The sequence below is a fragment of the Gossypium hirsutum genome, chromosome D02, assembly GCF_007990345.1.
Source record: "Gossypium hirsutum isolate 1008001.06 chromosome D02, Gossypium_hirsutum_v2.1, whole genome shotgun sequence".
NCBI lineage: Eukaryota > Viridiplantae > Streptophyta > Magnoliopsida > Malvales > Malvaceae > Gossypium > Gossypium hirsutum.
This window is the reverse complement of record NC_053438.1, coordinates 49,057,857-49,071,458: the sequence shown is the minus strand read 5'-3', so window position 1 is coordinate 49,071,458 and position 13,602 is coordinate 49,057,857. Positions and strand designations below refer to the sequence as shown.

Below are 13,602 nucleotides of genomic sequence, written 5' to 3'. Positions count from 1 at the left end.
CTTTACGACCATATAGTGCCAATTGGATACTTGATTGGAAGTTGATCTTGTAGGAAAATTCGGCTAAGGGCAAATGTTCTTCCCAACTACTTCAAAATTCGATGATGCAACCCCTTAACATATCTTTCAATATTTGTATCACCCGCTCAGATTGCCTATCAGACTGCGAATGGAAGGCAGTGCTAAAATCCAAACGAGTACCTAACGACTCTTGTAGCTTTTTCCAAAATCGATATGTAAATTGGGGATCTCGATCTGAAATGGGGAAGAGTTTGGTGTGACTTGAACCTAGGATACAAGGGAAGAAGAGAGAATGCTAACCATTAAGATGCTGCCTACACTTGTTTATTTCCTACTCCATTTAATATTTATTTTAGATTGACTTTCATCCTAGTTTGCTAAAAAGAAAAAGAAAAAAAAATGGGAGAGGAGCGGATATAATTTAGGATCTCTAGGGAATAAACTAAGCTCTTAACCATCAAGACTAATGGTAGGTTTGGATGAGCGATGCGTTTAGCTGCAATAAGTATAAAAACAAGATAGAGGTGAGAATAGATACTGTAGCGATACTGTAGCATTAAACACAAATTAAGTTAAACGCATCGCACCGCACTCAATTGCCCATCCAAACACACCATAAATTATTTTTTAGTTAATTAATATATCTAACCTTATATATTTTGAGGTGTTACAGTTAACCTAGCTAATATATATTATATAAAGGATATTTTGGTAATTATTTTGGAGTAAGGTAGGCTTTCCCAAAACTTGATTATCACATGACTCCTTTAGAATTAGACTCGCCTCATCTCGAACCCGATTATAAAAAAAAAACCTTGGTATTAGAATGAATCAAGTCGTAATTTGTCGAGTTTGATTTTTTATCATCCCTAACCAATTCACGTGACACTTTTGACTTCTCTATCAGATAAAGTTGCCACATCATTAAAATGTTAAGTACTTGAACAATAAATAAAAAAATTTTCAAACATTTGCGTTTGATAAACTATCGAAAACTTTCATTTCATTTAAATAAACTCAACATTTAATTTTTTATATGTTTGAAAACCATAAGATATCACTTTATTTAAAAAAAATTAAATTTTTTTGAATAAATAAAATAAGTAGGAGAATAGCTACTCAGAATTTAATATTGAAAGATTAAGTTGAATTTATTTTTAAAAAATTATATCCAAAATAAATTATCTTTTACTTTTTTTAAAAAAAATTCAAAATATTATATTTAAATTTATTTAAAGCTATCTAAAATAATATAAAATATTATAGGTTTAACTCACAAATTGGTACAAAAACTATACACTTTCCTATTTTTGTATTTAATTTTTTTTGTCACAAGTGGTACTTAAACTATTTTTCCCCAAGTTGGTACTTTCATTAGTCAAATAGTTAAATCTAATTTTAAAAAAGACTTAACCCATAAATTGATACCTAAACTATGTATTTTTCCCATTTTGGTACCTAAACAATTTTTGATCAAAAGTGGTTACTTAAACCATAATTCTATTACCCATTTTATACAAAAATGTTCTATTCAATATAAAATTTACATCCAATAATAATTTACCATATCATATAAAATTTTAAAAACAAATTTAATTCTTTTATTTTCTTTTTTCTTTATTTTCCTTTATTTTTCTTTTCTTCTTTTATAATGCATGACAATACTAGTGATGCTAGAAATTCGTTCTCCTAAAGTTGAGATGTTAACGATTAATTATGTTTTCGAACTTCATTGCCTTCTTATTTGACCTGACAATATAAAAAAAGTTATTTCATCAACTATAACTAGTGTTTTCAAAATTGGATCGAAATGACTGGTCGAATTGAGAATTGGTTAGGTACTAGTCCAAAGATAGGGGTTGAACTGCAAACGGATACAGACTGATTGAACCAAGCTAAAAAAATTGATTCGATTTTCTCTATTTTTAAATATTTCTAGTTTTTATGAGTTTTTAATCATTTATTTGATCGAATTGGAAGAATTGGTCTAACTGAGTATTGGTGGCTTGATCGGTTCGACCATTTGTCTAATTGTAAAGAAAAAAAAGAATAACAGATATAAAAGAGAAATAATATTTTTTGTCTTTTGTTGTCACATGTTAATTTTTAATTGGTTATCTTTTTTTTAAAATAGACTTAACAATTTAACTAACGATTAAACTATAAGAGGTACCAGCTTTGAAAAAAAGTAGTTTAGATACCACTTGTAACCAAAAAAATATTTATGTATCAAAATGAGAAAAATGCATAGTTTAGGTACTGATTCATGGGTTAAGCTTTTTTTTTTAAATAAACTTAACAGTTTGCCTAATGGACGTACCAACTTGGGGAAAAAAAAGTAGTTTAGGTGCCACTTTTGACTAAGAAAAAGTTTAGGTACCAAAATATGAAAAAAGGTATAATTTAAGTAGCAATTTGTGAGTTAAGCTAATATTATATTAATAAGATTAAAAATATAAAATAAGTAATTTCAAACATAAAAATTTATTATTATTAGAAAACATAATTATATTCTATACTTAAATTTTGTTAACATGATTTTATAATGTAAATTCTGCACTTATACTTAAATTTTATTAACATGATTTTATGATGTAAATTCTGCACTCATAAAATTCTGTACTTAATGTTTGGGTTTATCAAATAACATCTAAATTAGAAAAAACCCCTTAAGTATCAAGTTGGGAGAAGGCATTTATAAAAGGGCTTGGGCTTTAAATATTCAACAACGGGCCAACTACCAGCCTACCGTGTTATAAACCCTAATGCGCCACCATCCTTCCTTATTTTTCCCAGAAAAGGAAAAAATTGTGTTTGCCCTCATTCTTAAACACTCTTATCTTTGAAATCCACCATAATAAATTTTTTCCTCTGATTCGCAGCGCAGATTTAAAGAAAAAGAGACGGAAGGGGGTTTTCAGGTTAGCTTCACGCCTTCCTTTTCTTCTATTAATTTCTCTCTTTTTATGTCCCTTTGATCGGCGGCTATGTTTTTGTTACGAATTTTCGGTTTTCGGATTTGCAATCCGTAATTTATTAGTTCTTTTCGAAGAAAATTTTCGTAAGAAATTTGACCTAAAGGACGTAACAAGTTTAAGTTTCATTATACCGTTTATTTTTGTGCCCTAACATTTTCATAGGTTTTCAATCAGTTTTTGGAATAGACTGATTTTTTTTGTTTAAAATTTGTTAATTGCAGGTTCATGGTGGTTGATTTTAATTTTCGTCTATAAGTTAGGGTTTTTTTTGTTAGTCTAGTGAAAATGCCAGGGGTAATGCCAATATTGCCCCTTCCGGCACCCCCTTCTGATGGGGATTTAGGGCCATTACCTCCATCTCAGGTGCCAGAGGCTCAAAATGAGGAGATTCAAACCAATGAAGAACAGAACAAAGCTAACTCAGTTGCAACTCATACTAGAACTATTGGAATCATTCATCCTCCTCCTGATATTAGGAATATCGTTGATAAAACTGCTCAGTTTGTTGCCAAAAATGGACCCGAATTCGAGAAAAGAATCATTGCTAATAACGCTAACAATGTCAAGTTCAATTTCTTGACTAGTTCAGATCCATACCATGCTTATTATCAACATAGGTTGTCTGAGTTTCGTGCTCAGAATCAGAACCAGCCCAACTCCCAGCAGCAGCAGCCGCAATTGCAGTCTGCCGGTTCAGCTCCAGCTGAGACTGCTACAGCTGCAGCTGCAGCTGCAGATGGGAATGATGCAGCAGTGCTAGTAGCTAAGCCTGATCCCGCTGCGCTGTTTAGACTGCCTGTGCGGAAGAATCTTGAACCACCAGAAGCAGCCCAATATACTGTTAGACTTCCTGAAGGGATTACAGGGGAAGAGTTGGATATTATTAAGCTGACTGCACAGTTTGTTGCACGAAATGGGAAATCATTCTTGACTGGGTTGACCAGTAGGGAGATTAATAATCCCCAGTTCAATTTTTTAAGGCCTACTCACAGTATGTTTACCTTTTTCACCGAACTTGCTGATGCATATTCCAAAGTGTTGATGCCTCCAAAGGGTTTGACAGAAAAGTTGAGGAAGAGTGTTGTTGATATGACAACTGTGCTTGAGAGGTGCTTGCACCGGCTGGAATGGGAACGCTCGCAGGAGCAGGCAAGGCAGAAAGCTGAGGATGAAATTGAGCAGGAGAGAATGCAAATGGCAATGATTGACTGGCATGATTTTGTTGTGGTTGAGACTATAGACTTTGCTGATGACGAGGATGAGGACTTACCTCCCCCAATGACCATTGAGGAGGTAATAAGGAGGAGCAAGATCACTGCTATGGAAGAAGATGAGATTACTGAGCCTGGAAAGGAGGTGGAAATGGAAATGGATGAAGAAGAGGTACAGCTTGTTGAGGAAGGCATGAGAGCTGCTAGCATTGGAGAGAATGATGGTGAGAAGAAGGATATAAGGGTAAATGAGGACCCTGAACCACCAATGAGAATTGTGAAGAACTGGAAGAGGCCTGAGGAGAGAATCACTGCTGAAAGAGACCCTACCAAGTTTGTTGTCTCACCAATAACTGGTGAGCTAATTCCCATTAATGAGATGTCTGAACACATGAGAATTTCCTTAATTGATCCCAAGTACAAGGAGCAGAAAGAAAGGATGTTTGCGAAGATTAGGGAGACAACACTTGCTCAGGATGATGAGATATCTAGAAACATTGTGGGACTTGCACGCACACGTCCTGATATCTTTGGTACCACTGAGGAAGAAGTTTCTAATGCTGTCAAGGCTGAAATTGAGAAAAAGAAAGATGAGCAACCAAAACAGGTTATATGGGATGGTCACACTGGAAGCATTGGACGTACCGCAAACCAGGCTATGTCTCAAACCATCATGGGAGAAGATCCAAATGATGCTGCTAACAGCATTTCACAGAACCTTCCTGGTCCTGCTGCTCCTCCTCCTCGACCTGGTGTCCCATCAGTTCGACCCCTCCCCCCACCTCCTGGACTAGCTTTAAATCTCCCTCGTGTTCCTCCAAATGCTCCCCAATATTCTGCCGCATCTAGTGGGGGGCTTCCTATTTCGTTACCTCAACCTCGTCCAATTGGTGTTCCAGTAATGCAGTCAATGCGTCAGGCACCACCTCCTATGCAGATGGCACCTGGCCAACAACCCATGATGATGAATCGACCGCCACAAATGTCTCCAACAATGTCCATGAACCCAGTTAATATGCCTGTGCCACCTCCACCAGGTTCTCAATTTACTGCCGTCTCAGTTCCTCGACCCTTTGCCCCACTTCCTGTCCCACCACCTTCTATGCCCATGATGCAGCCACCTCCACCTTTGCCTCAAGGAATTCCTCCACCGCCACCACCTGAAGAAGCTCCTCCACCACTTCCTGATGAGCCAGAGCCAAAAAGACAGAAACTTGATGATGCCAAGCTTGTTCCAGAAGATCAGTTTTTTGCTCAACATCCGGTATGGGGAGCTGCTGCTTTTCCCCAAGTTTTGTTTCTTTGTATTTCTTTTAATATATTTGTCGCATGGTATCTTAAATTTATTAAGCTCTGATTGTTATTGGGGGTTCTATCTTGTAGGGTCCTGCTTGCATTACTGTGTCTGTTCCCAACCTTGATGAAGGGAATCTCAAAGGACAACTTCTTGAGATCACAGTGCAGGCCTTATCTGAAACAGTTGGCAGTTTGAAGGAGAAAATTGCAGGGGAGATTCAGCTTCCTGCAAATAAGCAGAAATTGAGTGGAAAAGCTGGGTTTCTGAAGGACAATATGACCCTTGCATATTACAATGTTGGAGCAGGAGAAACGCTTGCTCTTTCATTGAGGGAACGTGGTGGGAGGAAGAGGTGATGAGTTTTTTGAACGAGGCTATCCAAGCTTCCAGTGGGAACTTAAAAATTATCGTGGGATTCTTTTCTCAATCCTCTTTGTTGTTATATTTTGGAGATTAAAGTGGCTTGGTCTTGTACTACTAGGATTACTATCATAATGTTACTGCTATAGTTAAAACATGTCTTGTTCTTTTAATCTGATGGCAAGTCTGATATCTACTACAGATATGGCATTTTGGCGAGCCTCTCAGGGGCAATGGAAGTAGAGGCATCCTTTAGCTTAGGGAGACAAGTTACCCTGTTATGTTACCAACCAATTATTGCTTCCCTTTGAATCTGCACTGGGTTTACCACTAATATAATTATCTACATATTTTGCCCATGTTAATGATCATGAAAGTGTCTTGTTAAGTTATATATCGTGGCAAATAGTGTGATATTTGGGTCTTGGACCAGGAAAAAGTGTTTGTTTTGTAGGTAACACAATGCTTGTGCTTAGTTGGTGAAAACTATAGGAGTTTGAATAGATTATGCTGAGCAGCACATCTCCCAGTTGTGTGACTATGTCACACCACTCACCAAAGGCTTTTCTGAGCAAATTTCTCTGATGTTTACTCTTATTGGATTTGGTCAACGATGATTGATGCAATGATATTTTTTGATTCTGTAGACATTTTCACTTCAGAACAGCCATTTGTTTGGAGTCATGGTCAAGGATGTTATGTGAAACCTGATAAGCTATCACAGGTGGTGTTTCAGGACAGCAGGTACTGGTGGCGGTGGCTTGTCATTTGACATTTCCAATGGCGTAGAAGCAATTGTGTTTCCTTGTATTTTTAGGGATTCTTCTTAAAGCTGCTATTTCTTTGTTTTTGTTTTCATTGCAGCATTGGTTGGGTGGCTAGTCTCTAGTTAGAGTTCATGGTAGACATTGGTGCTATCTATCGACATCTTTTTCTTGATAATGTATTTGTGTTCTTTAGCTGCACTATAAGCAAACAAACTGATTAGCTTTCATAACTTTCAATAAACAAATTGTCAAATATCTGTGACCTGTGCTTGGGCTTTGATAATTACCTCTTTTGTTAGTTGCACATTTTAACATTTCTCTAACGCTACACGCCAATTACAACAATGTTCAGTTTTGAGTTTGGTTATTGTATTTTACTCAAATTTGAGATCTAATCTTTATATTTTAATTTTTGACATTTTTGGATGTTTTACTTTTGCAATATCATTAGTAAGTCTATTATGATTAAAATACAGATGTATTTTTAAGATTATAATTAAATACTAATGTATTTCTATGAATTGTAAACATTGTTAAAATTTTCTATTCAACTCATAAATGATTAATTTTTTTAATTTTAAAATATCTCACTAAAATATTTAATAGAAGAATTCTAATGGTGTTAATAATTATAAAAAATAGAAAAACTTAACTTCCTAAAATGCTTAAATCTATGATAAGTACTTGGAGATATTCTAACGTTTAAAATATTTACTTTATAGTTTAGCCTAAAAAATAATTAATCGAATGCAAAATATAGGTGGAACGATTCTAGATGAAATAAATGTAAAATTAAAAAAAAAGAAGATAAATTTCAAAACTACACTAATTTTGATCAAATTTGTATTGTGCTTGTGCTTCAATTTATTGGTTATCTGAATTGCGTATATAATTTTTTAATTTAATTTTTATTTTATTTATTGTATACAAAAATAATTATATTTATTTAATGTGAAAAAGAATTAAATAATTATATTTACTTGATATAAAAAGAATTGAATTTATTTGTTCTTTTAATTATGGACAATTAAATGTAAGTTGAAATTTTATGGTTTTTAAAGTTATAAATAAAATTACAAATACAAATAATACAAATTTGAATAATTAGAACTAAAATCAAAGTATTATAAATAACAAAAGTCTGATAATGAAAAAATCATTTAAAAAAAGTTCAAATTTTCAAACAAAAAAGTATCTAAAAGTTTTCCTAATTTTCAATAAAAATTCCAAAAATTGTTAAAATAATAAAACTCTTCAAATTTTAATTAAAAGCAAAAGAAAGTAAAAAAATAGATAAAATTTTAAAAATATAAATGTTTTTCAAATTTTGAATAAAATTTTTTAAATTTTTTCTAAAAATTTTAATTTTTTTAAAAAAATTGAAAAAGAAATAAAAATATATATTAAAAATCTAAAGAGTGTAAAAAAAAGAAGCGGCAAGAATTATGAAAATGAATTGTTCAAAATTTAAAAATTGAAGGGAAAGAAAGTAATTTTTGATAATTTTTGATAAATTTTAATGTATTTTGAACACCTTATACTTGATCCAATCGACAGATCTGGATATACAATGTCATATCCGTTGTAAGAGTAACTGAAACAGAACAAAGGTTTAACACCTAAACTAAAATAAACAAGTGTGGCATATGAATATTGACCAAACGATATGTTATAAGCACGAATAAAACCTCAATAACTTTAATATCTTAGGGTTATTACTCTTTTATTCTAGTAAGATTTTAAGAATTTTATTTTGTTTATATTTTTAATAAATTATAAATTATTAGTGCTAAATTGGACTAATTTTCGAGTGTTTCTTATCTGATATAGGTTTGACATAGCACGGAGAAAGGATAACTTGTTATATGCCATTAAGGCGATTTTTTTTGGAACATTTTCAACAATATTTATAGTATTCCAATAACTATAAATGAAAGGGTGTAATTATTCAAAAGTTATATCTTTTTGGTTATTAACAAAGAATTATGACTATTCAAACAATCTTACTTGAATAGTTATGTTTAATTAAGAGATATTAGATGAAATAATTATGTCTCTTTTAAACATATTATTATTCAGAAAAGACACCTATTGAAATATGCCTCTATGAAGAGACATGAAAATTCTTATAAATAGGAATGAGATTTCATTTGAAAATCATACGAACAAGTTCTAAAAATTCTTTCTATCTTTCCTCCATCTAATATTACAAGATTGTTCTATAAAGTGTTACTGCAGAAATTCTTTATAGAAATTGATTTTCTTGTTATACATTGCTCAATGTTTAGTGGACTATTTTTGTCAATGCAAAATGAAAATAGTCATTGGGCTACATTGTATCCTCGAGGTTCATTTGCTTGAAACTCATTTGCACACTGAGTATAGGAGGGGGTGAATAGAACCTTAAATATAGTGGCTTGATACACGCCTTGGAGCCTTGTCCTATTTCCTCATTTTCTGTTCAAGTTAATGTTCGTGTTTCCTCATCGAAATTTTTGTACTAACAGTTTTCAGCTTCAGCACAAGATTTTTTTGGCTCCAACGAGTGCTGGCAAAAAACTTTCCGCTCCACTCCACCAAGCGTTGATAGACAACTTTCTGCTCCAATAGAAAGTTTGTTCACTAGGGTGGCGCGAGTACCTAAACCTGTTTACTATGGATCCCAACCAATATACACATTTTTAACATACAAATAAATTAAAAACACAAAAGATCAAGGAATCTAATTCACTATATCAAAATATAGATAGACAAGTAATTGGTAATATTAAAGCACGCATAAGTCCACTCAAACCAAAAATCAAAGTTTGTCTTATGAAATTGCTATAAGTTAAAAAATATGTAACCAACATCCATGTCAAATGATCACAACATCCAATTATTCAAACTCATATATAAAGCATGTAAGAAAAATTCCTATGACTTAGGTACATGTTGTTTATTCCACCAAATTTAAAGAGGCATAATGGACTTAACAATAAAACTGAGTACTAAAGTTTCTAGATGTTGGAAACTAATGAATCAACTTCCAAAAGAACTTGTAGCTTGTGCATGGTAACAAACAAAACCGTACGCTAAGTAATGAAACTCAGTGATGTTAACAAATTGATAATTCACAATATCAGAATATCAAGTAAATAAGCTTATCAACATGTTACGGTCTCGATTGATGGATCTTGTCACCGGACGATTCACAGGCAATTTGTTTGTCTTGTTAGGGCTCTTTCCTTGCCTTTTATCCCTTCCATGCGAATGACCTATGTTGAAAAAGTGGAACTCGTCAAAGGGAATTCTAGACCTTAGGACTCGTTAGAGAGAATATCAAATCTTGTAAAAATTGGTTTAATTTGACTTAATTTTTTAGTGCTACCAACTGACCTTTGAAATATAGGTTATATAGGTTTATTTATTTGAATAAAAGACATTAAGCTAAGGAAACCAAAATAAATATTTTATATTAAAAAAGACTTTTAATATCTCTCTAAAATACTTTTAATTAAAAAAAGATCTCTTAAAGATATAAAATACTCATAAATGAAATCTCCTAATAAAATAATAAACTAATATAATAATTGATTGACATGTAACACTACTCCCCTCCTAGAAAAAAGAGCTTGTCTGCAAGCTCGAGATTGAAACTCCTCTTAATTTTGCGCAAAATCCTAAAGATTTTTATCTCCAACCAAAACAAATTTTTTTGCATTGGTTGTAACACCCTAACTCGAATCCATTGCCGGAACAGGGTTACGGCGCATTACCAGAGTTTGCAAATCAAGCAGACAGAAAATGCAAACATTTCATATCATATGGCATTCATGTCAAAAATCAATTAAAATCATACATATTGTCCCTTATACGAGCCCTCGAGACCCAAATTATGCATTAGAAACAAATTGGGACTATATAAAAAACTCAGCAAATTTTTCGGAGAACATTCAAATTTTTCAAAGATGCAGGGGACACACGCCCGTGTTGCTAGGCCATGTGTCTCACATGGTCAAGAGACACACCTGTTTCTCAGGCCTTGTGGGAACTCGAAATAGGGACACACAGCCGTGTCCTAGCCTATTTTCAAAATTATGAGCTCTTTGACTTGGGTCACATGACCAAGCCACACGCCCGTGTGCTAGGCCGTGTGAGCATTCTGTTTTGTGCAAATTAAAAGATACAGGGGACACACGGCCGTGTGTTACACACAGCTGAGAGACACGCCCGTGTCTTTACCCGTGCAGACGAAAATAAGCCATTTTACAAGCCATTTTTCTCACCCAATTTGGCGCCAACCTACAATCATCATTATGCATATCTACAAGCCATAATTAAGCATCCAAAACAAGTTAAAATCAAGATTTAAACATATAATACCGCCACTTACAATCAATACGCCTTTAGGTGCCTTAGACGACAGATTATAATAGGTTTATTCATGAATTCAATGTATAACTAACTTATATTTATATTTGTACCCAAGGTTTACCAGACTAATTTGCATTATTTCTAACCAAGTCACTTACCTACCAAAACTTACCATTTGATGCCAAAATGTATTTCAAATACTAACATATTTAGTTATATATACCTTACATATTAAGGTACCGATTCATGATCAATTCGTTGCATCCCAAAACACATGTATATAAATGCACTTTTAACTAACATTTTACCCTTCACCATACAACCATAGACCAAACCACACATCAAACATATAAGACAAATATGCACTAAATCAAAATATGCCAAAACACAGGCCAAATAAGTGGTTAATATTAACAAAACTCATATAGGCCAACATTAACCAGAATACCTATACATGCCATTATAACCAAAATCAAAACATCCGAAAGTACCGATAGAATCGATAGATAGTGTGATGTAACTCCAACAAAATTCCAACTCGATCGAGCTTCCAATAATCTAAAAAGTAATTAAAAACAAATACGTAAGCAATGAATGCTTAGTAAACTCATATAAACTTTAATCATATCAATTCATTTTATATATGGAATTTATACATATCATGAATAATCCAACATTACTACCGCAATACTCATGAAGCTATATTCATCAACTCACAAGGTGAATACATCCACAACATCACTTATACATATTATCCCTAGCTTAGTATGATGTTAAACAACTTTAAACTCTTCCAAATTTCTTTATCTTCGTTTGCATTTCTTTACTTTCCACACTCATTCCATCTGCATAACACTCAAGTCATAAGCATATCATTCATCCACAGCCACAAGCTAGTGCATTTAAACATAGCCTTTCTCGAATTAATCCCATGATAAGTCATTTCATAAGAAATTGCACAATTTAAACCTTACCACTCTTTCATGAGCATTAGCATATTTTCTCTTGAGTACTTACCATTTCAATGCATCATATAAATAAAAATAATACCATTCAACCAATGGCTTGGCACTTGCCTAAGCATCAAACAACAACACTTGTTAGCGTACTTGCACATACTTCATATAAATTCAACATTGATAAACTTATTTTCTCTACATGTCACACTTGAGTTTATTACTCGTCTCAACTTACATAATTTCCTTGTATCAACATATCAAAAATATTCACATATGTACATGTCATGATACATATCATTCTCTTTCCATTACTTCACAAACATATATCATTCATTCATTATATCAATTTATCATGTACCGTCATTTCCATGTATTTCGTATATATATTCCGATAACAGTTCGTATCGAACTCATATTGTCTCATAATAGAACATTTCCCGTTGAACCATTTAGAATATCATTGGATACACGGGTAGTACGCACGAAGTGTACAAAACTGTAATCCGTTAATTCATGTACATGTATGCTCATACGAGCATGTAAACGGGAAGCTCTTTCGAGCCATATAACGGGAAGCTCATGTGAGCTGTATAACGGAAAGCTCATGTGAGCTAATTATCGGGAAGCTCAAAAGAGCCATTAATCGGGAAGCTCATGAGAGCCAAATATCAGGAAGCTCGTGAGAGCCACATATCGGGATGCTCATAAGAGCTAAATATCGGGAAGCTCCTGAGAGTTACGGTGTGTTTGCAACACATGCAGAACCACAACCAATCGGGAACCCTTAATGACATGTCATTTGTATCCATTGAATTTCTAAGGTTCAAATGAAACTCAATAATTGTCGCACGTCTTTGAATTTACGTCGTTTTATAACACAATAAATTGCATTCTAACACATATTTATATATTGATTTAATCACAATATAATCACATATTAACATTCAATTTAATCAAAATTATACAGAATAAAGTTCAAACGAACTTACCTGGCTAAATTGCAGAAATACCAAAGTTTAAGGGCATTTTGGTAAATTTTTCATTTTCTTGATTTTCTACCCGATTTTGATATGAGGCAAAAATATTAAAAACTAGCTTGAGCTCTCTCCCTTGTTTGTTTTAAACTGAAAATTGGAGAAGAAAAGCCTAGAATGCTTTTAAATTTCAATTTGTCTTATTTAATTTCAATATAATTACAATTTTACCATTGTTTCTTTTTATTTTATTATTTTTTATTCATATGCCGCCTCATCCATTAATTTAGGCATATTTATCACTTAAGTCCCTCCTTATTTATTAATCAAGCCATAGTCACTTTATTATTATAATTAGAAAGTTTTGCACCTTTTTCAATTTAGTATTTTTTTAATTAATTAACTATCAAAACGTTACAATTTTTCAACAAAACTTTAATACTACCTTAATGACACACTGTAAATATTTATAAAAATATTTACGGCTCAGTTTATAGAAATGAGGTCCCTATACCTCATTTTCTAAAACCACTTGAACTAGGGTTTTATCACTCGAACCTAATAATTCATTATAAAACATAAATTACTAATTCAAAAAAATTTTTAAAATCATATTCGACTTGTTAATATTAAATAATAAAATTTATGAGCTTACTTGCCGAATTTGGTGGCCTCGAAT

At 32.9% G+C, this 13,602-nt stretch overlaps 1 protein-coding gene across 3 annotated transcripts; it reads left to right on the top strand.

Annotated features, from left to right (window-relative positions):
- The first annotated feature begins 2,753 nt into the window (after positions 1-2,753).
- LOC107909985 (probable splicing factor 3A subunit 1) lies at positions 2,754-6,898 on the top strand. Of its 3 annotated transcripts, XR_005910644.1 has the most exons (5): positions 2,786-2,942; positions 3,221-5,474; positions 5,594-5,916; positions 6,515-6,611; positions 6,732-6,898. XR_005910644.1 is itself a non-coding variant. In XM_041089422.1 (3 exons), exons 2-3 carry the CDS (start codon positions 3,285-3,287, stop codon positions 5,861-5,863), a joined length of 2,460 nt encoding a protein of 819 aa, XP_040945356.1. In that variant the 5' UTR covers positions 2,754-2,942; positions 3,221-3,284; the 3' UTR covers positions 5,864-6,232. The 3 variants fall into 3 exon arrangements, 1 of the variants encoding a protein (XP_040945356.1); XR_005910643.1 differs by having other exon boundaries at positions 6,515-6,898; XM_041089422.1 differs by lacking the exons at positions 6,515-6,611; positions 6,732-6,898 and having other exon boundaries at positions 2,754-2,942; positions 5,594-6,232.
- The last annotated feature ends 6,704 nt before the right edge of the window (positions 6,899-13,602 follow it).

Excerpts from the sequence above, each read along its gene's own strand:
- LOC107909985 (XM_041089422.1), top strand. The coding sequence starts at position 3,285 with ATGCCAGGGGTAATGCCAATATTGCCCCTTCCGGCACCCCCTTCTGAT. Across the intron at positions 5,475-5,593 it reads AGTTTTTTGCTCAACATCCG|GGTCCTGCTTGCATTACTGT; the intron begins GTATGGGGAGCT and ends TCTATCTTGTAG.